Source organism: Delphinapterus leucas, chromosome 1 (assembly GCF_059928025.1).
Source record: "Delphinapterus leucas isolate spDelLeu-1000000601 "Yukka" chromosome 1, BTC_Dleu_Yukka2, whole genome shotgun sequence".
Lineage (NCBI taxonomy): Eukaryota > Metazoa > Chordata > Mammalia > Artiodactyla > Monodontidae > Delphinapterus > Delphinapterus leucas.
The window spans coordinates 79,226,454-79,251,307 of record NC_143129.1 but is presented as its reverse complement, the minus strand read 5'-3'; the positions used below and the strand labels follow the sequence as shown (position 1 = coordinate 79,251,307).

General features: G+C 50.7%; 4 protein-coding genes across 10 annotated transcripts; 1 reads left to right on the top strand and 3 right to left on the bottom strand.

The window, feature by feature from the left end:
• Window positions 1–135: 135 nt before the first annotated feature.
• SLC39A1 (solute carrier family 39 member 1) lies at window positions 136–8,239 on the bottom strand. 4 transcript variants are annotated; one of them, XM_022559722.3, is made up of 4 exons: window positions 4,968–8,239; window positions 3,214–3,432; window positions 2,924–3,054; window positions 136–1,785 (listed from the first exon to the last, which is right to left on the bottom strand). In XM_022559722.3, the coding sequence occupies exons 2-4, from the start codon at window positions 3,398–3,400 to the stop codon at window positions 1,129–1,131; spliced, it is 975 nt and encodes a 324-aa protein (XP_022415430.2). In that variant the 5' UTR covers window positions 3,401–3,432; window positions 4,968–8,239; the 3' UTR covers window positions 136–1,128. The 4 variants fall into 4 exon arrangements, with proteins under 4 accessions (XP_022415430.2, XP_089771158.1, XP_022415434.2 ...); XM_089915032.1 differs by lacking the exon at window positions 4,968–8,239 and adding an exon at window positions 4,159–4,233; XM_022559726.3 differs by lacking the exon at window positions 4,968–8,239 and adding an exon at window positions 3,990–4,149.
• Window positions 8,240–8,478: 239 nt separating this feature from the next.
• Window positions 8,479–13,840, top strand: CREB3L4 (cAMP responsive element binding protein 3 like 4). Of its 4 annotated transcripts, none has more exons than XM_022559717.3 (9): window positions 8,479–8,740; window positions 9,167–9,344; window positions 9,585–10,097; window positions 12,072–12,164; window positions 12,298–12,404; window positions 12,520–12,588; window positions 12,697–12,781; window positions 12,968–13,064; window positions 13,194–13,840. In XM_022559717.3, the coding sequence occupies exons 2-9, from the start codon at window positions 9,171–9,173 to the stop codon at window positions 13,385–13,387; spliced, it is 1,332 nt and encodes a 443-aa protein (XP_022415425.1). In that variant the 5' UTR covers window positions 8,479–8,740; window positions 9,167–9,170; the 3' UTR covers window positions 13,388–13,840. The 4 variants fall into 4 exon arrangements, with proteins under 4 accessions (XP_022415425.1, XP_089771148.1, XP_089771142.1 ...); XM_089915022.1 differs by having other exon boundaries at window positions 8,479–9,344; window positions 9,585–9,831; window positions 9,976–10,097; XM_089915016.1 differs by having other exon boundaries at window positions 8,479–9,344; window positions 9,585–9,831; window positions 9,976–10,097; window positions 12,968–13,840.
• On the bottom strand, window positions 13,815–16,078 carry JTB (jumping translocation breakpoint). The gene is made up of 5 exons (XM_022559728.3): window positions 15,692–16,078; window positions 15,495–15,532; window positions 15,208–15,290; window positions 14,683–14,762; window positions 13,815–14,134 (listed from the first exon to the last, which is right to left on the bottom strand). The coding sequence occupies exons 1-5, from the start codon at window positions 15,772–15,774 to the stop codon at window positions 13,978–13,980; spliced, it is 441 nt and encodes a 146-aa protein (XP_022415436.1). The 5' UTR covers window positions 15,775–16,078; the 3' UTR covers window positions 13,815–13,977.
• Window positions 16,079–16,239: 161 nt separating this feature from the next.
• On the bottom strand, window positions 16,240–24,440 carry RAB13 (RAB13, member RAS oncogene family). Its single transcript, XM_022559402.3, has 8 exons — window positions 24,037–24,440; window positions 22,288–22,348; window positions 21,389–21,449; window positions 21,072–21,149; window positions 20,877–20,966; window positions 20,691–20,756; window positions 20,533–20,586; window positions 16,240–20,337 (listed from the first exon to the last, which is right to left on the bottom strand). The coding sequence occupies exons 1-8, from the start codon at window positions 24,428–24,430 to the stop codon at window positions 20,260–20,262; spliced, it is 882 nt and encodes a 293-aa protein (XP_022415110.2). The 5' UTR covers window positions 24,431–24,440; the 3' UTR covers window positions 16,240–20,259.
• Window positions 24,441–24,854: the final 414 nt, after the last annotated feature.

The window sequence follows — 24,854 nt, the reverse complement described above, 5'->3', positions numbered from 1 at the left end:
GAACTAGAGGGGCCTGAATGTAAACAGTGAGATCAGAGATATTCAAACAGCCCTAAACATCTGGGAGTCAGGCCCTCTCAGACTTGCCATGTGCCCACCCCTTTCCCAAGACAAATGAATCAGATACCGTACAGATGTGTAGAAACTTGTTTTATTTGGGTAACATGTCCCAAAACAGGTCAGTTAGTAAAATAGATTCTAGAATATATGGCCCTATGCACAGCCCTCCCGCCCCAAAAAATAACCCTGGGGGCGAGCCTTCCCCTTCCCCCTTGGGATCCTCTGGTATAAAAAAGTTTTGGCATCTCAGTGTTTATCATCTAGGCACAGGGCACCATGTCCATTTTCAGTATTCCTAGGGTACAGCAGTAGTGGGGGACGGTAGCTCTGCCAACCTGCCCCCCACCCCACCTCAGCAAACATTTCTGTCCCACCCCACAATCTGGGACCAAAACAAAGAGCAAGCAGACCCCTTCCACTGAGGTGCTGGGCAGGGCTCAGTGCCATCACTTGTGCTTTGAGAAAGTGGGAGGGGATTTATTTGGCACTTTAAAAATACAGGAGTGACCAGGGCTGGAGAAGCCAGAGAAGGTACCAAAACTGGCAGGAAGATGCCATTTGGCACTAGTCCCCTGGGAGAAGGGAAGAGGAAGATAGATATGAAAGTAGGAGCTAAGAAAAGTTGGAGGGGTCCACTCCAAGTGACAGAGGGCTGAAATGGGCTAGAACCAACAGGACTGCTGACTCTGGGCCTATGCCCTCTCTATACCTCTATCCCACAGCAGCTGGGTACCCACCTCCGGCCTCCCAACTATCAGCTTGTCCCTATATGTAGTGTCTGATCCCTGATACCAGCACTCAGTGTCTTCCCCAATACTAATGTCCCTTGATCATGTCTCTAGTGACTTGACCATCTTTTGTCCCTTGGGCCTGGGGGCCAGGCTCTTGTCTGCCCACTTCCCTCTCATTGGCCAAATAGTGCCAAAGGCTCCATCCTTACCTCCCAGAGAACTCTTTGGTCCTCAGTACCTCCCTTCCCCACTCCTTCCTATTCCCCACACACTGGGAGAGGGGGAGGAAGGTCAAGGGCACGTGATACCCAACCTCCCGTGCGTATCTTGGAGCCCCCTAGACTTGGATAAAGAGCAGGCCAGTGAGCAGGGCAAAGCCTCCTAGGAGCAGAATGACCTTGAGGATTCTCTGCTCAGAAGTGGCCAGCTCCTGGGGCAGGATTTCCAGGAAGGTGATATAGAGAAAGGTGCCAGCCGCCATGCCCTCCAGCACAGACTGAGCCAGCTGGTGCAGTGGCCCTGCTGACTCTGCCAGAGCTGCACCCAGTCCAATGCCCAGGGGTGTCATGCATGAGAAGAGGATCCCACAGCCAGCCACCACCTGTGCTCGCAGGTGGCTCTGCAGCAGCCGCAGGGATAAGCTGACTGCCAGGATACCCTTGTGGAGCAGCAAAGCCAGGCACAACTCCATGGCCCGAGCCCGGTCTCGCTGCAGCCCCACTGCCAGTCCCTCAAACACTGAATGCAGGGCCAGGGAGAAGACCAGTACACAGGCACGCAGGGCTGAGGGGGCTGCCGGGGCTCCACCTGCCTGTGGGACCTCTGGTCTGTCATTCCAGTGCTGCAGCCCACCATTCGCTGTTCCCAGCAAAGCCCTCATCTCCTCTCGAGGTGGTGGCCCCGACTGTTCCTTGTAAGCCATTGTGATCTGCTCCATCACCAGGACCAGGAAGAAGCCCATGGCCAGGATGAACTCTTGTAGAGGGAACTGGAGCTGTGGGCAAAGGGGACAGCGTGGACTTCAGGAGACAGGCCAAGAATGGGGAGGAAGAGTCAGATGCAGAGTTTAGTGGAGTCCCAGTTACACAGACCTGGGTTCCCACACACAGAGCCACTCTCAGTTACACAAAAATATAGTCACTTGGTGCCATAGACACCGTACAGATTATGGTGTCACTCCCAGTGTTACATGTAGATCATGGTTTCTCAACTTTAGTACTATTAACATTTTGGATTGGATAATTCTTTGATGTAGAGGGCTGTCCTGTGCACTGTAGGATGTTTAGCAGCATCCCTAGCCTATACCCATTAGATGCCAGTTAGCAAGCCCTCCTTCCCTGAGTTGGGACAACCAAAAAGTCTCCAGACATTATCGAATGTTTTCTAGGGAGGTGGGGGGTGAGGGTGGGAGGATGACAGGGGTGGGCAAAACCACCCCCAGCTGAAAGTCACTGAGGTAGATGGACACAAAGTGTCACATGTAGGCCACACATTGGCCCACTTTCCCAAATGCTCACACACAGAGCCACATACTGTCATGGGGACAATCAGGCTTACACACAGTCACACAGAGACACAAGTCACTCAGTCACAGACAAACAGTTACATTCAGTGTTACTTCCTCACTTCCTCCAACTGTCTCAGTTTTTCCAATAAGACTGTCCTATGCCTTGGACTTAATCTTCCCCACATCCTACTTCCTTGAGTTATGTAGCCTTTTGGTCAGCAACACCGGGTCCCTGGAAATTGCCTCCTACCTGTCCCAGGCCTGTAGGGACCTCTATCTCCAACCCTTCAGGAAAGGGTGAAGGGTGAAGATGATTCTTGGAGGGCTATTAACTTCCTGGAGGCTGAAACTAGAGAAACCTTACAGATAGGTCACACACCTGGTAATAGGGTTCCTCACACTGTCACAAAGGGCACGTAGGGGTCACATAGGGACTGAGGAGGTGAGAACCTATAGAAAGAGTTATGCTCTATGACTAAAAATCACAGCTCATGGCGTCACAAGCCAAGAGCCTTCCATACAGTCGTGGAGTGACACATGGACAGATCCATACAAACCACCACTCCTAGAGGTATGTGATTGAACACCACATACACAGGGTCACATGCAGATGACCGGGGCTCACCGTCACATGAAGGGCCGCCAGGGCCTCATCTATGGCAGCCAGGTAGTCAGGCAGCAGGTCCAGGAGACATGTGGCCAGAAAGACACCACCGGCAAAGCAGCTTACCAGACTCAGGGCTTTTTGGCGGGAGGCTGGGCAGGAGTGGAGCATAGAAGGGAATGAGCAAATGAGCCCCACTACCCAACCTAAGCAATAGTCGCTCTTGCCGTCCCCTCTTAGGTCACCTTCCTTAGCCTCAGAGCCTTCCCTCCTCCAAGCATCCATGGCAGCAGGGAAAAGGAGAGGCTTACCTGAGGCTTCAGGGTTGGCGCCGGGCCGGCGCAGCACGCAGATGGGCACTAGACTGCAGATGAGGGTGAGCACCAGCAACAGCACCAGGGCCCCCAACTTCACCTCCAGTCCCATGGGCACTGGGGGCGCCGAGGCTGCTGCCTCGGGGCGCCACACCAGGAGCTCTGGCTCTCCCCAGGGCCCCATGGTGGCTGTGGTAGCTCCAATGACTCTCAGACCTAGGAAGACAGGGTGAGTGGGGGAGTGGTCACAAGGGAAATATGGGGCCAAGGAAAGGGGAAGGCTGGTCAGCAGAACGCAGCTCCCTCACCCCAGCCACTCTGTGACCTTCCCTATCCCAGTGTGACTCATCCACTCCTGTACTGGGAATATCCCTCTTTCCCCTCAGACTTTATCCCTTTCAAGTGACTTTTTCAAGTGACTCATTCAGGGACCTAGCAAGGGGGAAACTGAGGCATGAGGACTGTGTGGATATCTCATTACCCTTTCACGCGGAGCTCCCAGAAAACTAGAGAGCTGGGGTCCTCTAAGCAAAGGAGAGGTCAAGCCTCATTTCCAGGAAGGAATGGATGAAGTGAAGAGGGTTCAGGGAGAGATGTCATGGGTAGCTTCGTGGACCACCTGAACAGGGAGAGCTGGGGTGCTCTCCCGCTCCCATTTCCCCAGCGCCATCCCCCCGAGAGCAGAGAGCGACCGTTTCAGGCCACAGGCTGGGATGTCGGGGCAAACGACCAAAGATGGGCCCTAGGCGTCTGGGGTCCCGGGACGTGCTGACCCAACAACTGAGGGCGGTGTCTGGAAGTCCGGGCTCCGGGAGGCGGGGTCTGAGGCCGCCAGCGTGCCGGGAAGCTGAAGAAGAACGTGAGAGCCTGGACTCCGGCTCGTAGGCCCCGAGAAGCCCGGGCGGCCGACCCAGATCCCGCTCTCTGGAATCCCGCACTCACCTCTCGAGGGTCTCACTACAAGGCACCCGCTCTGTTCCGGCCTCCAGTCGGGAATTCCCGCCCCCTCCCCATCGTTTACCCCTCCCCCCGCAGCCGCGGCGTACCGACCCCCCCAGTGGCCAATGACAGTGCCCAGAGGGCGGGGCCAGACTGGGAGTGACGTGGGCTAGGAGCAATCAGAGACCAGCAGCCAGAGCCCGGCTGAGCCGAAGACAACCGGGGCGGGGCAAGGGAAAGGAATTCGGAGAGCACCTAGGGGCTGAGGGGCTGAGGGGCTGAGGGCCTGGGACGCTGTGGTGGAGGTCTGACCGGCGAACGTGGCCGGTCAACGAAGGCTTCCGATCCTTTGAAGATTCTAAAAGAGGAAGCTAGAAACCCCGCGGTCAAGGCTGGTGCGCCATACCCAACCCCCGCATTCCCAAGTCTTCCGCCTCCCAAATCTCTGAGGATATCTGCCTGGTCCTGGGCCGAAGTCTTCTTATCTCTCTTAGAAGATTCTAAGATCCCCTTCTGGGCACCTGGGCACCAAAGGGAAAGCATTCCCTTCTTAGGACTGACTTTCTTGCTTGACTCCCTCGCCAGCACCCACAAGGAAGAAAAAGGACAAGGAAGAATTGGAAAAGGGGAATAGCAAAGTGAGAGTATTTCTTGAAAATCAACCCTTCTTGAACTACCAATGGCCGGAGCTGACTTCTCTGCAGCCTTCTGCCTGCAAGTGGGTAAAAAAGTGGTGGGACCCTTCTCAGAGGTTGCTGAAACCCCACTCAGTGAGGAGCTTCTCTCGGCACACTCCAGCTTATCACCCTTACCGTGCCTCGAGGCATCTGGCCAGGGTTCTCTCCAATCTCATCTGGAATTCTCCAACTTCTCTCCCTCCAGCCCTGTGGGCCTCCTTTCTGTTTTCTGTTCTTTGAATGAACCAAGGTATTTTCGACTCTGGACCTTCACTGCTTCCTTAGCCTGGATACTCTTGGCACATCCAGTGATAGCACATCACTGTGCTATCCGAATCCTCTTCTAGTTTCATGGGAGGGTAGGGTGCAAAGGAGGAAAATGAAGGGAGGTCAGTCTATTTTTTTTTTTTGCAAATGTGAAAAGGCCTCACCTAAAGAAGGGACATGGTGATGCCTCTGAGAAGGCTCTGGAAATGCAGGCCAGCAACTTCCTTAAGAAAAGGGAATATCAGGACTTCTTGGTGGAGGGGGTCTAGGAGAAAAGAATCATACAGGATTCTAAGATCAGGATGTAAGTGAAATGTGGTATTGGTGTCCTGTCACTTAATGAAAGTATCGTTGCTGTTCCAAGCTCTTCATTAAAAAATAAAAATTACTGGGACTTCCCTGGTGGTCCAGTGGGTAAGACTCCACATTCCCAATACAGGGGGCCCAGGTTCGATCCCTGGTCGGGGAACTAAGATCCCACATGCTGCGGGGCAACTAAGCCCACGTGCCACAACTACTGAGCCCACACACTCTGGAGCCCACACGCTGCAACTAGAGAAGCCCATGCGCCACAACAAAAGATCCCGCCTGCCACAACTAAGACCCGACACAGCCAAATTAAAAAAAAAAAAAAAAGTCCGGGGCTTCCCTGGTGGCGCAGTGGTTGAGAATCTGCCTGCCAGTGCAGGGGACATGGGTTCGAGCCTGGTCTGGGAAGATCCCACATGCCGCGGAGCAACTAGGCCTGTGAGCCACAACTACTGAGCCTGTGCGTCTGGAGCTTGTACTCCGCAACAAGAGAGGCCGCGACTGAAAGGCCCGCACACCGCGATGAAGAGTGGCCCCCGCTCACTGCAACTAGAGAAAGCCCTCGCACAGAAACGAAGACCCAACACAGCCAAAATTAATAATTAATTTTAAAGAAAATTCCGTATATCGCAACTAAGAAGCCCACATGCCACAACTATAAGCCCACATGACCCAGCAAAGATCCCATGTGCCGCAACTATGACCCAGCTCAGCCAAAATAAATAAATATTTTAAAATAAAAAAGATAAAAATTACTATCAGGGAAAACTCCAGATTATTCAAGGGAATAATATGCATGCACTGGTTTGTCCGTCACAAATTATGCTTTCAAGATTACTGTTAATTAGTAAATTAACAAGGAATCATGGACTGGGAGTCAGGACACTTGGGTTCTAGTCCCAGCTCTACCTTAATTTGATGTGTGATCTTAGGCAAGTCATTTTCCCTCTCAGGAGCTTGATAAATCAGGTGGAAGAGGGAAGTTAGACTAGCAGATGATGCCAGAGGTTCCATCCAGTTCTAACAGAGGCTGAGAGCAGTCAGCCCTCCCTATTCACAGATGCGGAACTGCTACCACGAATACAGAGGGCTGCCTGTACTACATCATTTTACTTAAGGGACTTGAACATTTGAGGACTTTGGTGTCTGAGGGGGATCTTGGAACCTATCCCCCACGGATAAGCAGGGACGACTGTATATCTTCCACTTAATCATCTCTACACATGCAGCCTGCAGGAAGCCCTTTGAAAACTTTCTTCCTCTAGGAAAGATCTCAGCAAGGACAGCTCTGCTTTCCTTAGAGCTCTGCATGAATCTAGGAAGCCTGCTTTGTCTCCTCACTACTTGAGCAAGATGCGGGGAGATGAGCAGGAAAGCCAGAGTGGGAAAATTTGAGAAAGCCCCAGCAAGGTAGCTTCGTATAGTACAAAGAATATGGGCTCAGGCATCCAAATCTTGGTTCAGCTACTTACAAAGTGTGAATGAAAAATGTTGCCTGCCATATGAGTAAACAAAGGATGTTGCAGCCATCAAGCCACTACAGGCACCTGGTAAGCCCAGAGAGAACTCAGGATGGATAGGAATGGCCTGCCCTGCTGCCAGGCCCTCAGCCACTGTAGCCACCTCCAAAGGTGTGCCCTGAGGGACTTGGGATGGGATAGAACAGGAAACTGGCCCTAAGGAGCTAAGGTGTAAATCAAAGGAATAATTTCAGTGAGCCCAAGCTCTTACATTTTCCCATACATAGAGTACTAACTTCATTAACTTGAGATATCTGGTTTTCTTTAATTAATAATAATCCTTTGATGTTCCTAATACCTGGTCTTTGTTGCAAAAACTCCTGTATATCCTGGTTCCTCCCTTACCTCTTTGGAGCAGTCCCTTAGAGCCATCTGAGAGGCTGCCTCCCAGGCTTGAAGTCCTCAGACTGCCAAATAAAACAAAATTTTCAACTTTTGGGTTGTGCAATGTTTTTCAGTCAACAAGAGTAATCTTGAGAAAGTTACTTAACTTCTTTCTGCCAGCTGTGAGTTGTTATGAGAATTATATGAGTAACATGAAAATACCTGACCATATATCAGTTACTCAATAAATATTAGATCCTGTTCTTGTCTTCACCCTCAGCCCATCTAAATTTTCACGGGACGAATACCAGTTTGAACTCTGGATCAACCCATATTTTTGTGCTTTATTCACTCAGCTATCCTTTATCTGAAGTACTGATGGGGAGGCAGGCAGATGAAAAATCATACCTATATCAGTATTATCCTATATCCATTATTTTATTTAAAGTGAATTCCTGGGTCATCAGTCTCTGGACCAAGGCAAAATGCCCTGAGTTTTGGTGTTACTACATTCTAGTCATGTATCTGTCTTCTCATTGGTAAAGTTAGTAAAACATTACCTGCCCTGTCTACCTCAGCGCTGTTGTGTATTAAATGAGGAACAATGCTTACAAAAAAACATTTTGTAAACTATACAAATGCAGGACACATATTGCATATTGTCGTTGGTAATCATACGCAAAAAATAAGTCATTCCCAAACCAAATCCGAATGATTTTTTAACCTCTTGCAGTTTTCTAGGCCCTTGTCCCTCCGTTAGTTAAGAGAGTCCTGTGAGTGTGCGTATATAAGTGCTGTTCTTTATCAGTGGCATAATGCATGGATTACGGATTTGGACAACCTGCGATTGCGCGACTTTCCCGGCCCGCTGAGTCAAAGTGCTGTCACATAACTTGGGTCAACAGGTTATTTACTCCCTAACACTTCGGAGTCACGTGGCAAGTGAAACCAAACCAAGCCTCAGTCCACATTCCGGAAGTTCCCCCGGCGCCCCCCCCCCCACATACCCCACCCCTTCCCTACAGTAAGTCGTCTGGCTCTTACCCTCCCTCAGAACCAAACCCCCGCCAGACAAATAAGTGCTCCGGCTGCATTGGCCCCACTCCTTCTCTGACAGCCCGTTCCGACCAGTTACGGTGGAGCCTGCCTCGAGACGGTAATCCCATTGGCTCAATGCACTACCCCTCAAAAACCTCTGGATGTCTTTAGCGTCCAATCAGACTCAAGTGTGGGAAGAGCGCCACGGGGTGGGGGAAGGGATGCCTCTGTCAGTCTTCGGCAATCCTATGGACCCTTCCCTCTTTTGTTTTCAACCCCGCCGTGGTTTCCCGCCTGTAAAACTGACGTCCAGAGCACAGGCACTCAAGCGTCCTGTGCTCCAGTCACAACCATCTCTATCCTTCCCTGAGGAGCCAGCAAACCCTCAGGAAGATTTGCTATCGCTAGGAGAAACTGAGGCAGAAAGGGCAGGCTGCTGTTTTAAGACCGGTTTGTGCACGCTCCTCCTCTTAACCCCCTGCTCCAGCTACTGCGCCCCTATCGTGGCTTCTGGCTAGGTGCAACCCACTTACGTAGTGTAAGGCTGGGGGCGGGGTTTGGCTAGGCAGGTCCAGGATGCAAGATCCTGGAGGAAAGAAAAGGTGTAGTGTTTGGGGCCATCAACGGGCTAGGCTGGCTTGGCAGGGCTGGGCTCTTCGGAACAGGTAATACCCAGGGGGCTGCCTGTTGGTCTGAACCAGAGAGATAAGGCCGAAGGCGAGAGCTCCGGGAGACAGGTGAGGGGGCTGCACAGGTGAGGAAGGGGGATAATGGAAGAGGGAGAGGAGCCCAGAAACTGGGGGTGGGTGGGGGAGGGGGAGAGCCATCATTCTCCTTCTGCAACTACCCCCCTTCCCCCCGCATGCCTCCCCGCAGAAGCATGGATTTCAGAACCCCTGACCTGCTGGAAATGTGGCTGGAGCCTCCAGAAGACGTCTTCTCAACAGGATCCTTCCTGGAGCTGGGACTCCATGGTCCACCTTCAGAGGTCCCAGTAACTAGGCTACAGGAACAGGGGCTGCAAGGCTGGGAGTCCAGTGGGGGCCATGGCTGTGTGAGTGTGATGAATGGGAGTGGGTGTGGGTTGAGACAACTCTGTGATAAGAAGTCCCAGAGGCTTCAGCTTCCACTTAGAAGTCTGAAGACAGAGCCCCTAAAATCGACATGAGCTGTAACTATCCTCATGTCCAAGGACAGAAGGGACTGAAACTGAAGCATGAAGGATCTGGTTTCGACGTTAGATAGGACTTCCAGAATTCTTCCTTACACACATATACACCGTCTTCTACTGTAGGGTCTTCAAGAGAGCGAGCCTGAAGATTTCCTGAAACTTTTCATTGATCCCAATGAAGTATACTGCTCAGAAGCATCTCCTGGCAGTGACAGTGGAATCTCTGAGGATCCTCGCCATCCAGACAGTCCCCCTGCCCCCAGGCCACCCAGTTCCCCTGCCCTCTATGAGGCTGTCTATGAGGCAGGGACCCTAGAGAGGATGCAGGGGGAAGCTGGGCCAGCTGTAGGGCTCATCTCCATCCAAATAGGTCAGTGTTCTTTGTGGGAAGCGGACAATGGCCCTTCAGGTCCAGCCCTAACCCTGGGGTTAAGGGAGTTTCCCCAACCTGTGCCACTACCCAGGGCCTGCGGCCATCCATCTCCTTTCTCCCAGCCACCTATGTTTCCCTCAGATCAGTCGAGCCCACCATTTATGGTGCCTGATGCCTGTGTGGTCAGTGAGCTGCCTCCCGATGCTCATGCCCACATCCTGCCCAGAGCAGGCACTGTAAACTCAGTGCCTCCTGCAGCCCTGGTGAGTCCTGGGGGTCAGCTGGGTTCAGTACTCCCTGATACACAGAACTGGGGAGAAGGGGATGAGGGAGGGGAAAACTGATGCTGAACACTGTCTTTGCCCTAATTTTTGTGGCATCAGGCCTGAATGCCAGGGAGATGTGGGCAACTTTAAGAGCAGGAAAAGACAACAGAGACAGAATCCCTTGGGGGTAAGGGGGTGATGCCTCAGTTAAGGAGAGGGTGGGCTGACGGAATCCAGGGATAGGGTTTGGAGAAAGCCCAGACCCATGAGCATTGTCTGCTCAGCTAGGGCCATCGTCTCGGCTTTGGGTCAGGATGTGGAAATGTGACAGGCCACCTGGGAATCCAACTGGTTACTGGGCACAGAATGTAGAAGCAACTGCAACTACGTTTTTTACTGGAACAATGGTTCACCAGGCACCCACTGCCCATGGTTACAGTGTAGGGGAGTAACACATCACATACCTTCCCAAGGCTAGCTGGGCTGGTTCCTGCAGCGGGGATGAGGAGGGGGTCTTGCCCAGGTCACTGTTCCTCCCTTTATCCTGAAAAGAACTCCTTGTGTGCAAAAGGCAGGGAATAGGTTCTAGCCTCCCTGAAAATCTGTGGTTGAAGCTGAGACCAGAAGCCAAGCCAAGCATCTTAGAATCTTGGGCTGAGGAATCTTAAAAAGTCTGAGGCATCTAAATTTGAGTGTGCATCAGAAACACTGGGGAGTTTGTACTGGACCACCAGGGAAGTCCCAGTTTGGTTTGGTTTTGTTTTTGGTTTTGTCCCTGGTGGCGCAGTGGTTGAGAGTCCGCCTGCCGATGCAGGGGACACGGGTTCGTGCCCCAGTCCGGGAAGATCCCACATGCCGCAGAGCGGCTGGGCCCGTGAGCCGTGGCCGCTGAGCCTGCGCGTCCGGAGCCTGTGCTCTGCAACGGGAGAGGCCACAACAGTGAGAGGCCCGCGTACCGAAAAAAAAAAAAATAATAAAATAAAATAAAACCCTCTAGGGGAATTCCCTGGCAGTCCAGTGGTCAGGACTCTGCGCTTCCACTGCAGGGGGCACGGGTTCCATCCCTGGTCAGGAACGAAGATCCCACAAGTCGCACGGCGCGGCCAAAAATACATACATACATACATACATAAATACCTCTAGACCTCATTTTTAGAGATTTTGATTAGGTGGATTGGGAGGGACACCCCTCTAACGATTCACCAAATAGTCACAGAGGCAAGAAGGGAACATCAGAATAAGGCAGAGATAGAAGTGGTTTAGCTAAAAGCCAAAGACCATCAACAGGCAAAAGCAAATTCCTCTTGAGTCACAAAGTGAAGCATAAATCTTTCAAAAAGAAGTATTAGTTAGAAAAGCAAGTTACTCAGTTGATGGGCTCACATTAACCAGACACCTGTCTATGTTCCCCACATACTTTGTTATGAGAAGTTGTTCAGCCTGGTTGCCTTTGGGGAATTCTTTGAGAGGGGACAGAACTTCAGTCTGAAAGGTAGGGCTCAGCCCCTAGGGGAGGATGGGCCATCGCCCCAGGGATCTCCTTGTGGTTGGCAGGTCATGGTAACACTGTGCCAAGCTGAAGTTAATGGCTGACAATGAATCATTTGCCTGCTGTAAGGTCAAGCAAACCCTACCTTAGTGAGTTACTCCACATCCTCTTCCAATACCCACAAGGTCTGCGCAAATGTGGACCAGAATAGGCCCTTCGCAACTTGCTGTGATTGCCAAGGTCTTAAGTCTGTGGGCAAAAATATGACAAAACCACCTTTCTCCCTTGTCAGCCTCAGGAAGTCCCTGTGGTTTAATTAAGTCTGTCTGCATGAAGGTCCCTGCCCCTCATCTCATTTTACGGTTTGTTATTCCTCAGTGCAAATAGGAAACTCTCTCCAGGAGGCATGCAAGGGGAACAGCATGAGTACTGAAAATGGGATGACCCTCTCTCCATTCTCATCTTCTCTCGTCCCCCACCAGCTGCCCTGTCAAACCTTGCTCCTGACAGAAGAGGAGAAGCGTCTGCTGGGACAGGAAGGGGTGTCCCTACCCTCTCACCTGCCCCTCACCAAGGTAACACGCTTCCCCAAAGGGTATCGTAACCCAGCGGCTCTACCATGGCCTCTGAGGAGCCAGGATAGCAGGGGAAGAGTTGAGGAGTTGGGGGAGGTTAAGGGCCCAGGACTGACACACCCTGGGCCCCCAGGCAGAGGAGAGGGTCCTCAAGAAGGTCAGGAGGAAAATCCGTAACAAGCAGTCAGCTCAGGACAGTCGGCGGCGGAAGAAGGAGTACATCGATGGACTAGAGAGCAGGTGTGTTTGGACTCACATTTCTGGATTCACGACTGGGCCCCCTTCCTCACCAAGGCAGGCAAGGTCAGGGACTCAATGATTACAGAGCCTTATCCTACCTTTCCACCCTTCCTAGGGTGGCTGCCTGTTCTGCACAGAACCAGGAACTACAGAAAAAAGTCCAGGAGCTGGAGAGGCACCACACGTGAGTGAAAACGTAGTGCGTGTGTTGGGGTAAGGGTGCGGCACACAGGGACGCCGTGCTTGGGCCCTGGCTCCCAGGAGACCTAACTCTTCCTCCCTCGTCTCCCAGCTCCCTGGTGACTCAGCTCCGCCAGCTGCAGATGCTCATTGTTCACACCTCCAACAAAGCCGCCCAGACTAGCACTTGTGCTCTGGTACCATTAATCTATTTCCCATCTCCCCTGCCGCCTCCTCCACCTTCTGCCAGGTCGCCATCCTGCTGCCCCCACTCCACAGCCAGACCCATCTTCCCATCCCTGATGACCCCAACTGCCCCCTAGTCACTCTGCCCCCTTCCCTTATTGTCCCCACAGCCCAAATATCCTCTTGCTTCTTCCCAGATCCTTCTTTTCTCCTTGGCTCTCATCATCCTGCCCAGTTTCAGCCCCTTTCAGGGATTACCAGAAGCTGGGCCTGAGGATTACCAGCCTCATGGAGGTGAGAGGCAAGGGCAGGAAAGGACTCTGTTTTCCAGAGTAGTCAAGAAGTGGGAGGGAGGTCCTGTTCTGTTTAGGATCCCCAACCAAGGGAGCACTATTCTACTGCCCTTTTTCCTTCACCCCACAGTGATTTCCAGAAACATCCTGACTCACAAGGACATGACAGAAAATCTGGAGAATCCAGCGGTGGAGTCCAGATTGGAGGGGCCACCTGGGGCCAAGGGTGTAAATGGCTCAACAAGGACACTGCTTGAGAAGACAGGAGGGAGGGCAGGCCCCAGCAGGCACATCAGAACTGTGTTGCATGCAGATGAAATGTGAGCTGTAACACTTCCTGGCCCACTTCCCAATCACAATAAGGAATCCAGGGCTCTGCTGGCTGTGGTTCTGCTTCCTCCTGGGGTTCCCACTCAGGGCTGTTTGGCCTCAGGGGTCTGAATCACATCAGGATGCCCTAGATGTCTGTACCCCATGGCTCAGTCTGCCTATGTCAAGGGGCACCTCAAATACTTTTGTCATGTATCTGTGATTTTATTTCTTCTTTGGGGATAGGGTTGAGGGGAAACTGACATTTTGGCTGAGAAATAAATTTTTTTTTTTGCTAAAATTGTATCCTGACAGTTTTAAGTAATAGTAGAAGAGGGAGGAAGATAGGTACCTGGTAAACTGGGGCCTAAAGTTGCCACCCCCTTTCCCTCTCTACCCCCATGACTTCCTGCCCCAAACCAAATTACACTAGGGAAGGAAACCATTTTACTCTTTTTATTCTGCTCATTAATGATTTAGACGAGGAAGATGGGAGAAAGGGGGTGCCACCACAAGGTTCCAGAGAACCAGGGGCACGAGTCAGTTCATTCCCCTTTCTGTCTGAGGTAGGGTCTCTAAGACCCAGATGAAAGGGGAGGAGGTAGCTATATGGACTCAATTTGCTTCCGGACCTTTTCCAGCGCCTTTCTGTCCAGTTGTCGCTGACGAACAATGACAAGGCAGGCAAAGACCAAGGCCACACCTATGACAGTCCCTTCGAATTTCCAGAATAAGTGTTGTTCCATCAGAGCTGAGCGGCAGCTGAGGGCAAGAAGAAACAGTTATCCCCAGGGAAGACCAGACTGCCTCTCCCTCTATCTCCCTCCTGTTTCATCCTCACCAAGATATATCTGAGGAGAAAAGAGGAAACCAGCGTCAGCCTTCTAAAGTGTTGACAGTACAGGGACTTCCCTGATGGTCCAGTGCTTAAGACTCCGCGCTTCCACTACAGGGGGCACATGTTCGATCCCTGGTCGGGGAACTAAGATCCAGCATGCCGCATGGTGCGGCCAAAAATAAAAATAAAGGGTTTACAGTACATTAGTCCCATTCAAATATTTAATTTATTTTCTGGTGAGATAAGCAGAGCTGGTATTAACCAGTTTTAATGATGAGAAAATATGGCCAATAATATAGTGCTGAGGAGTAGAGCTGGGACTTCGGTTCAAGTAATTTGCCTCCAAATCCCCTCCCCTTTCCAATATGCCATGCTACCTCCATACAAACAGTAAGAGGCAGGACTATCTACCTAAAGTCACAGAAGCAAAGGAGGTGATCTAGGAGGATTCAAGAAGAGAAAGAGCACTTGCCTTTTGAACTCGCTCCTCTTAGTTGAGCTGCATGTGATTTTCTCCACATACCCTGTGGAACCACACTCGGGGGTGGTTTTCTGCCAGGAGGAAAGGACCAAAGCACTTGTTAGGAAGGGGCAGCAGGAGAAACAGGAAGGCTGCCATTCAGAATGGGCAGGTGTCCAAGTGCTACGGCTCAGAGCTGGTAGGCAACAGAGAACTAATGAAGAGCTCTCACGGGGGTGATGAGGTGGTGGTTACAGGATGAGAACTAAGAACACTTCAGGGTCAATAGTCTACGAGAGGCAAGGGCAGGTTCCAGAGCCTACTAGATTAAAAATGAACAGAACACGGTTATTAGCTGAACGTTGCCATTAACTTGGAAAGAAAAGGGCACATTTTCAGGGGCAAGACCAATTTAGATTTGGGCTCACACTGAGACTGCAAGGAAAAAAGACGAAAAGACAATGCAAAGGCATACTTAGATAGACAGTCCCTGTCTGATTCGATGTAAGAAGAAGGGGAGAGAAAACAGATACTCACAGCCTGGAAATTAGAACATGGAGCACACTCTTCCGCCACCACAAACTCTTCCACCAGCCAGCACGGCAAATTTGAGGTGCTCACTAGAGAGGGAGAGAAATGCAAGCCCCAGACCTCGTTGAGAAAATATTTCTCCCCTAAGTTCTGCCCATCAACTTCCCAGCACAGCTGAATGCCCTCGCTCCACGTGGTGCCGCCCTTTTCCACCTGATCTCTAGGTATATGGAAGGAGGTCAAAACAAAACAAAACAACTATAGGGGCGTCGGGTTCCCAGACCATCACCCACCTGACAGCTTCTCCTCCCGCACGGGAGCTTCTGCTTGGCTGATGCGGGTGAGGGGGGGAAATGGGCAAAAGTCAGAAGCCGGAAAACAGGGAACCTCCCCCCACCCCACCCCCACCTCCACGGTCCAGGGACACAGGGGGCGGGGACGATCCGATCCTCCCGTCCCCTCCTTTTCCCTGCCCTCAGCCCCTCCTTACCAGAGCCTTAAAGTGAAAGCGCAGAGCAACCAGCAGAGGTGGCGGCCCTGGGGGAGGCCACGCCTCCCCGCGCCCGCTGGCATGGAGTGCTCAGTGTCCCACCTGTCGGGACAGAGGGACCTGCCTGACTGGCCTCCTGCCTCGGTCGGAACGCAGAGACCGCGCTTACACTGCCGTCCTCGGGGAGGTTCCAAGTCAGGGCTGCGAAATGCTGGGGTTGCCTATCAGATCAAAGGCTCTGTCAGTACGCCCCCATGGTCACGGCGAGAAAAGGCAATACGCATTTGTCGGGTCCATGAGCTTCCGTCTCCGGACTGGTATGGTCCTCACGGAAGGCCGAGGGGGCGTAGAGCCTAGCACCTCCTCCCCTCCGCTTCCGCTCCCGGCGCGGCCATCTTGCGCGCGGAGGATCCTGGGTGTGGGCAGGTTTTCCAGAGCTAGGCCAGTCATCGGAAGAAGAGGCCCTTGGCTTGCCTGATGGGCCTCGTAGTCTTCCGCTCGCTGCTCCCTGGGAATTGGATCTCCCTGCATGTGTGCAGCGAGATGCGACCCATTGGCTCGGCGCACCGTTGCATTATGGTCCTGGTAGTCTTCTGCCGGAACCAAGAAGATGGTGGCTGTCAGGCTTGTGGTCCTTCTCGATGCTCCATGGGCTTTCGCCTTTTTGCCCCTCTGGGCTACGTGAACAGCGAGACATAAAAAGGAACTATACGTCGCCCTCTCAGGACTTTCCTCCCTGTTTAAAATCCGAGGACTCACCATTAAGCGTCAGGCTTTCCGATACCCCGCCCCCTTCCCGCCTCGAACGATGGTCTAGGGGAGAAGCTGGGTTGGCGGTCCAGGGATGGAGGTGAAACTGCACTTCCTCCTCCCTCCAGGGGCAGGAATACCAGAGACTCTCTGTGAATGAAGCCTTCCCCTGTCTCCGGGCTCCCACTCAGCTCTACTCAGATGTCACCTTCTCGCATGTTAATTGCTAAGTTACTCCCCAGAACCGGTCCTTTGAATAACCTCCTTAAATGTTCTCAGCTCTCCCTTGCTCCTACCTAATGCAATCAGAAGAGCGTGAGATTTGAAATCCCAAGAAGCGTTGAGTTTAGGTTCATAGGTTCAGGTGCTTATTAGCTACGTGACTTTAGGACGGTATCTGGCAGTCAATGTTCTGTGGAAAATGGAAATGCTAATGTGCATTTTCTAGGTTTTTTTTTTTTTGCGAGATGCAAATGAAATGTGTATGAAAATCCTTTATTCTCTTCTAATTATATTGCCTCACATTTCTATTGTACTTTTTGAATTCAACGTTTAACTCATTTTGATCCTTTTCAGTAATCCTGAGGAATCAGAGTTGATATTATCCCTATTTTATGAATAAGCTCAGAGTGTGTCACTTGTCCAAGGGCACACAGCTAGTAGGAGAGCTGCAACCTAAGCCTAGACTTTCAACCCCCAGGCCACAGATTTGTGCCTTTTTTCCCTCCCCATGGAGCCAAACCCTGACATATATCCAGAACTGCAGCGACTTGACCCACATTCTGGGTTCATGCTTTACTGTCTGGTAATGTATTAGTCACTATCCTAATTCTGCCAGAAATTTCCTCCTAGTTTTACATACATGTATGTCTGCAGCCTCTCAGACAACTGGACTATGAGTTTAGTTTTCGTAGTTGCTCAGTAGATAGATAGGAGGTATTTAAAATAAACTTCATATAAATCTAGGCACTATTAATAATCTGTATCCCACTTCTTAAGATCAAAGTACTTATCCCCATGCTTTCTTTTTTTTTTTTTTTAATTTTTTCCCATGCTTTCTTCTTAACTCTGCTCCACACTCTTCTCCCTCAGGAAGTCTTTCTAGCCTAAAGATCACAGCTACTCCCCTCCCCCCACAGCCCTAAGAGCTAGCGCACTTTTGGAGATCAACAGTATATCTGGTGCTACATCCCATAAATTCTCTCTTCCCAGCAGACTAAAATCTGGCTGCTCAAGAGCAAGAACGAACAGACTGGAAAGATCACTGGGCGGGAGTTGAAAAAACAACCACCACCTGGTGAGGGCTGAGCTTTAAGTTTGCTTGTAACTATTTGTTCCTTTAAGTTATTATTTGTCTGTATATGTCAATAGTTGTATGTTATAGAAAGTAGGATATGGGTTTTTTTCCCAGTATTTTTTAGCCATAATAAAAGTTTTGGCTGAAATACTGTATTCTGTTACTCCTTACCCAATCCCACTGTGCCTCATGACAAGCTGGAAGATTTTGTAAGATCTCACTTCCAGTAGCCATACCAAGCAACTGAATAGGGTCTCCGTGCTGAAACTGGATTTTAAAATATCTGCTCTGGGGGCTTCCCTGGTGGCGCAGTGGTTGAGAGTCCGCCTGCCGATGCAGGGGACACGGGCTCGTGCCCCGGTCCGGGAAGATCCCACATGCCGCGGAGCGGCTGGGCCCGTGAGCCATGGCTGCTGAGCCTGTGCGTCTGGAGCCTGTGCTCCGCAACGGGAGAGGCCACGACAGTGAGAGGCCCGCGTACCGCGAAAAAAAAAAAAAAAATCTGCTCTGGAGTATGACAAAGATGTTGGTCAGTCTTCTTCCTGGGATTCACAAAATGCAAGTCTTTCCTCATCTCCTGAGCAAATTAAACTAGCTGAGCAGTTGACTACAGAGCTCACACATAAGCCACAGATAAGGATCATCACCCCATCGAAGCTTGGATACATAATACATTTATCAAATTATTTTCCACATTTTTCAAATTATTTTCTGAGTCCTTTTCCTGGCACTGTCAGACTTTTTTCTGAGTGTTGTCTTTTACCAACAGAAACAGCAGCACACAAAGAGGCTTTGCTGATAGCTCCAGGGTTGTGCCATCCACTTCCACACTGCAGGCTTGGGGATTTCTTAAATGCCTTGAACATCATATCCATGAATAAAACTTCTAATGGTACTTTGTCTAAACCAAATCTGATTTTCATTATCCTGATAAAAGATCAAGTCTGTGAGATAATTTTGCTGTTTAAAAATACTGTGTAGGGGCTTCCCTGGTGGCACAGTGGTTGGGAGTCTGCCTGCCGATGTGGGGGATGCGGGTTCGTGCCCCGGTCCGGGAAGATCCCACATGCCGCGGAGCGGCTGGGCCCGTGAGCCATGGCTGCTGGGCCTGCGCGTCTGGAGCCTGTGCTCCGCAGCGGGAGAGGCCAGAACAGTGAGAGGCCCGCGTACCGCAAAAAAAAAAAAAAAACAAAAAAAAACCTGTAAGAGTGAAAGTGGTCTACGTATACTTAAGGGAACTCAAGTCTAAGGTTTTGGGGGTTTTTTTGGCCACACCATGCAGCATGCAGGATGTTAGTTCCCTGACCGGGGATCAAACCTGTGCCCCCTGCATTGGGAGTGGTCCCAATGGGAGTGGGAGTCTTAACCACTGTACCACCAGGGAAGTCCCAAGTCTAAGTTTCTTTTTCGTGGTTCTTTTGCATGCCAATAGTTTTGCTTCTTTGTTATTCAGTAGTTATGGGCAGTTTTTGTTAAATTTTACTAGTCCCTTTTCTAGTAAGTACCGCCCAGAGGTTATATTAACTTGACCATTGTGCTTGGCACATAGTAGATGCTCAATAAATACTTATGACTAAATGAACCTCTTCTGTGTCTCATTTTCCTCACCTATAAAAGCAGATAATAATGCTTACTAGTTACTTAATGGGATTCCTGGCAGAATCAAAGATGCTAGCAGAAATCACTGAATAAAAAATACTGGTTCTGCTATTTCCCTGAGGCTAGGGTTGTCACTCCTCTGGGGAGGCCCAAGAAAGAGTCCTGCTCTTTTAGAATCTCCTGGACAAGACTCTGCACGCAAGGATCCTCTAAATCCCATGCTGGAAAGAGGATGTCCAGACCTTCAGTTTCAAAGAAACTCTGCTCCTTATTTCCCTCATCAATTAAACAGCTGGGGAAGGGAGAGCTGTAGGATTAGGCATCCCAGGAACTCAGCCAGATTCAAGCAGACCAACAACCTCAGAGAGACAAGAATTAGGTTTATGAGTAGAGAGCAATTCCGACAATGATGAAAGTTACCCAAACCAGGGACGTTTGTGCAAATGGTGGCCTTTAATACTGAGAAAGACCATGCAGAGTGACAGGATAGGACCAAACCTTCAGACGGTGGTGCTGAGCCAGCCTCTCATAGGACCCTAAAGCCTGCTCCAGTAACAGAATAAATCAATTATTTATTTACATTTATATTTGCCCTGGAAACCCAGAGAAGGTCTGAGGCTTAGGGCCATCGATCCTTCCTTTCCTCCTCCCTCTCTTCCTACCTCCTTTTCACCTTCTTTCACTTTCTCAATTCTTTCCCTTCTTCTTGCCTCTCCTTCCCTCTCTAGTCTACCTCCTTCTTTTCCTCTTTCCTCCTCACTCCTTCCTTTTTTTCTTCTCCATATTCTCCCCATTCTTCCACCATCTACCCATCTCTATCCCTCCAAGCCCCACGTGCTACTTCTCCCCTGCCCGGCCCCTTAGCCATGCCTCCCTCAGGTTCAGCCTCCAGGCTTAGGGCGGATAGGCAGAAGGGGAGTCCTCAGCCCAGGGAGCACTTGTTGGTGTTCTTCTTGTCACAAGTTTTCAGGTCAGTGCTGGGGGGCTTGTTGCTGTTTCCCTAGAGGGAGAAGGGTACAGAGGTCAGGGTGAGAATGCCTAGCTGGGGTCTGGGGTCACCCTCGTGGGCAGTCTTAGCACTGCTCTCCTTGTCAGTTTTTACTCCCAACGCGCACGTGCACAACACGCACACGCACACGTGCACACACACACACTCACATGCACAGTTGTACTTAGCCCAGCAGAACCAACTCACTGATCTCCGGCCTCCTGACTTGAGTAAGATGTCCCGGGCCAGGGAACTGAAAGCCTAATGGGGAAAGTAGAGATTGATCAGAACAGGTTGGAGGGGAGGATAAGTCTATCTTCCAATACCTCGTCTCTTTGAGGGATGAAGGATGCGGTGTGTCTCACCTCATCTACATTCATGCTGGATTTAGCACTTGTCTCGAAAAATCGGATTCCATGCTCCCGAGCCAACTGCACAGAGTGAAGCGGTAAAAAGAGAGTTGGATGAAGGGCAGCAGCCGAGTCCCTGCAATCTGGCCTCATATTGGCCCTCCTGGCCCAGTTCTAGAACATTGCCCAACCTGCTCTTACCTTATCGGCCTGCTCCTTCTGGACCTTCCTCTTGGCCTCCATATCACACTTGTTCCCCAGTAAGAGGCGCTCTACCCCAGCCGAGGCATTCTGGGACAAGAGGTAAGAGTAAAAGTTGGGTCCTGCTCATTTTCACAGTCTCCTTCATCCTCCAGGTTCTACCCAATTCCCCTGTCTCTCTGGGAGGGTCCTCACCTCCTTGATGCTCTTCATCCAGTTCTGAATATTCTCGAAGGATTTCTCATCTGTGATGTCATATACTAGGATAATGCCCTGGGGAATGGCAGAGTTCACAATGGAGCCTTATACCATATTCCCCTGTTTAGGCTTCCCACTGCCCTCTAAGTGACCCTGCAAATTCTATCCACAAGTATAATCACTAGGCCACATGGGGCCTTCTGCAACCCATACTGTGCCCCTCCCCATTTTTCTCTGCCCCACCTCCTATCCCTCTATATTCATACATTCTAGTGCCTCATGCCTCATCCCTTGTCCAGAACCACACTTCATACCATGGCTCCACGGTAATAGGCAGTAGTTATCGTCTTGAATCGCTCTTGGCCAGCTGTGTCCCTGAAGAAGTGGAATATTTCATGGGGTGGGATACAGGGAAGAGGTCTCCAAAGAGAGACTCCCACCCCCACCCCCTAAGAATTTAGCTTTTGCAACTGAAAGGAACAGAATTAGGAAACAGTAAAGGAAGAAAGGGATAAAAGACAGTTGAGCTGATACTGAGTGATGGTAAAGGCCTAAGAAACATATTCATTGTTTACTCTGTGCCAAGCACTGTGTATATATCATTTTATTTGTGTCATTTTATGTAATCTTCACTCTATCCTTGTGAGACATGTTTTATTGTCTCTATTTTACAAATGAGGAAACAGATTTAGAGAGGCCAAATAACTGATGAAGCTCATTCTGTACCAGAACCAGGATTGAACCACATTCTCCTCTTATCTGTTGTATCATAATGCCTCCATTAAGCCTTTTACCACTTGACACCCTTAGGGTCTCCAGCTTCCTCAGGGCAGTCAGGTCAAACCTCTACACTTGGCTTTATGGCCTCTCCACTAGACTGAGAGTCAAGTCTTAATTCTGCTATTTGCTATTTAACTGTTTAGAGCCTGTTTCCACATTATAGTTCAACAGACAATTGATCTAGCTAGACAGTTGCCAAGTTCAGAGGATGCTCCAGGTCCAGGAGAGGCAAGAGAATTACAAAAAAGCTGAAAATAGTTGAGTAAGCAGGAAGAGAGATGAAAGGACATCTGAATGAGGTGACAGAAATGGATTAGAAAATGTACTGGAAGGAGCATTGGGAAAGGGAGAGAAATGAAGCTAAAAAGAAGAGAAACACCTATAGAAGGTAAATGAGGAAGTCTGGCTTAGGAGTCCTGAGGGATTCACTCACCAGACTTGCAGTTTGATCTTTTTCCCCTCTATATCCACAGTGCGGATCTTGAAATCAATTCCTAGAGGTGGAGAGTGTACATTGAAATTGAGACATGCATATACATGCATGTAAAAGTGTGTGGTGAGAGGGACAGGAATGGAGCAGTGGCAGTGCCAGAAATTCTGCAGGGCAGGCACTTGGGAAGCAATCTTGTAGGAAGTGTAAAACTAGGGGGATTTTCTCAAAGCTGAATTTGTATAGCAAGCATATTGTTTTTACTTAGATTTTACAGGCTTTGTAGGGGAGAAGGTGATGAAAATTCTGCAAGGAGGCTTAAGGCCTCTAAGGCACTTATATTGGGTCTGCTTAGCCATGCCAGCTGACAACTCTCTCAATTCAATCTGTCTCCCCCAAAATATTACTTTCAGATTCCTTTTTCTTTCTGTTTTCTTAGAACCCTCTACTCCCAGTTCTCCCACCTACCCTCCTGGCCCTACAGGGTAAAGAGCAAGGAAAAAGGTAACTGATGACGGTCTATGTGAATTAACTAGTAGGCCAGGCTTGGAAACAAGAAAATTTGAGGCTAAACAAGATTCCCCCAAGACTGAATTAGGAGAGAGGAGCATTTTTCTCTCCTCTTTCTAACCAGAATGTCTTGATACTCTCCTTGTCTTATTTCCCAGGCCAGAGGAGATTAAGAATGATGAGAGGGGGGCTTCCCTGGTGGCACAGTGATTAAGAATCCACCTGCCAATGCAGGGGACATGGGTTTGAGCCCTGGCCCGGGAAGATCCCACATGCCGCAGAGCAACAAAGCCCGTGCACTGCAACTACTGAGCCTGTGCTCTAGAGCCCACGTGCCACAACTACTGAGCCCGAGTGCCACAACTACTGAAGTCTGCGCACCTAGAGCCCATGCTCTGCAACAGGAGAAGCCACCGCAGTGAGAAGCCTGCGCACCTCAAGGAAGAGTAGCCCTGCTCGCCGCAACTAGAGAAAGGCCGTGCGCAGCAACAAAGACCCAACACAGCCGAAAATAAATAAATAAAATAAATAAATTAAAAAAAAAAAAGAATGATGAGAGGGGAGGAGGGGAGACAATGTTCTTAGTGGAAACTTGTGCACCTCCCCCAAGCCTGAGGAGGCTGAGTCACCAGGCTGACTCAGAGACCCCAAAAGTCCCCTCACTCTGGCTTCCTCACCAGGCTGACTGCATATTCCTGATCACAGTCCTTGGGCCACTCTCCAGCATACCCAGCCACTCTGTTCCATCTTCCCCAACCCCTATTAAGTTGAGGGGCAGGGAGACTGCAAAGTAGATGGTAAGGTGGGAATGCAATGGGAGAGTATGCAAACTCAGTGGGACAGAAAGAGGCTGGCAGAATTGGGAGACAGATGTTCAGGGGGAGGGGATACAGGAAATGTGGAGAGTGGATCAAGAGTTCTAGGTGGATGGGGGTGGGGGAAGAGGAGCTGAGAGGGAAATAAAGAAGGGTTCATGTGGTTTTGGGGAGACAAGGGAAACAGGTGGTACCAAGAAAATAAGGGGCTGACACAACTGAGGAGTAACCTGGAGGTCTCAGAGAGGTTAGAGGTTTGGGTACTATCCGGAGACATATAAGGGCGATGGGTCTGAGACGGGGTTCGGGGACTGGAGTTCAGAAGCCTGACTCTAAGGGGACTTAAAAGTGGGCCACAAGTAATCCAAGAGCCTGAGGATGAGGGCATGGGGGAGTCGGGGATCTAGGGTATGGCCAGTGGGCTCACCGATGGTGGAGATGTAAGTGTTGTTGAAGTTGTCCTCTGCAAAGCGAATGATCAGACAAGTCTTGCCCACCCCTGAGTCCCCGATCAGCAGCAACTTGAAGAGGTGGTCGTAGGCTTTGGCCATGGCGGACACTGGGGGTGCCGGGAGAGGGGTGGGGAAGCGCCGTGCACTGGTAGGCGGGATTGGAGGGTTGGCAAACAGAGCGGCCCCGGAGCCCAGGCCAGGAAGTTTTCCTCCCTCTCCGCCCAGGCTCCGGGAAAAAGGAGAGGCGGCACTCCTCTGGGCCCCACCCCCTGCCCGCCCACCCCTTTCTGCTGGCCAAGGAGGCCAGCCCGGACTTCGGCTCTCTGGGCTTTCCCTTCCCAGCCAACACTGGCCTGTCTCCCTAGCCATTTCCCATAGCTTTTTGCTTACTATCGTCCCCCTTTTAAAAAAAAAAAATTATTTACTTATTTTATTTTTGGCTGTGTTGGGTCTTTGTTGCTGCGCGCGGGCTTTCTCTAGTTGCAGCGAGCGGGGGCTACTCTTCGTTGCAGTGCGCGGGCTTCTCATTGCGGGGGCTTCTCTTGTTACAGGCTCTAGGCGCGTGGGCTTCCGTAGTTGTGGCACGCGGGCTCAGGAGTTGTGGCACACGCGCTTAGTTGCTCTGCGGCATGTGGGATCTCCTGGACCAGAGTTCGAACCCGTGTCCCCTTCACTGGCAGATGGATTCTTAACCACTGCGCCACCAGGGAAGCCCCCGTCCCCCCTCTTTTGACTTCACTCTTCCAGTCTGAAGCCAGAGACGCTGGGGTGATGTGAAGTAGAAGTTTAATCA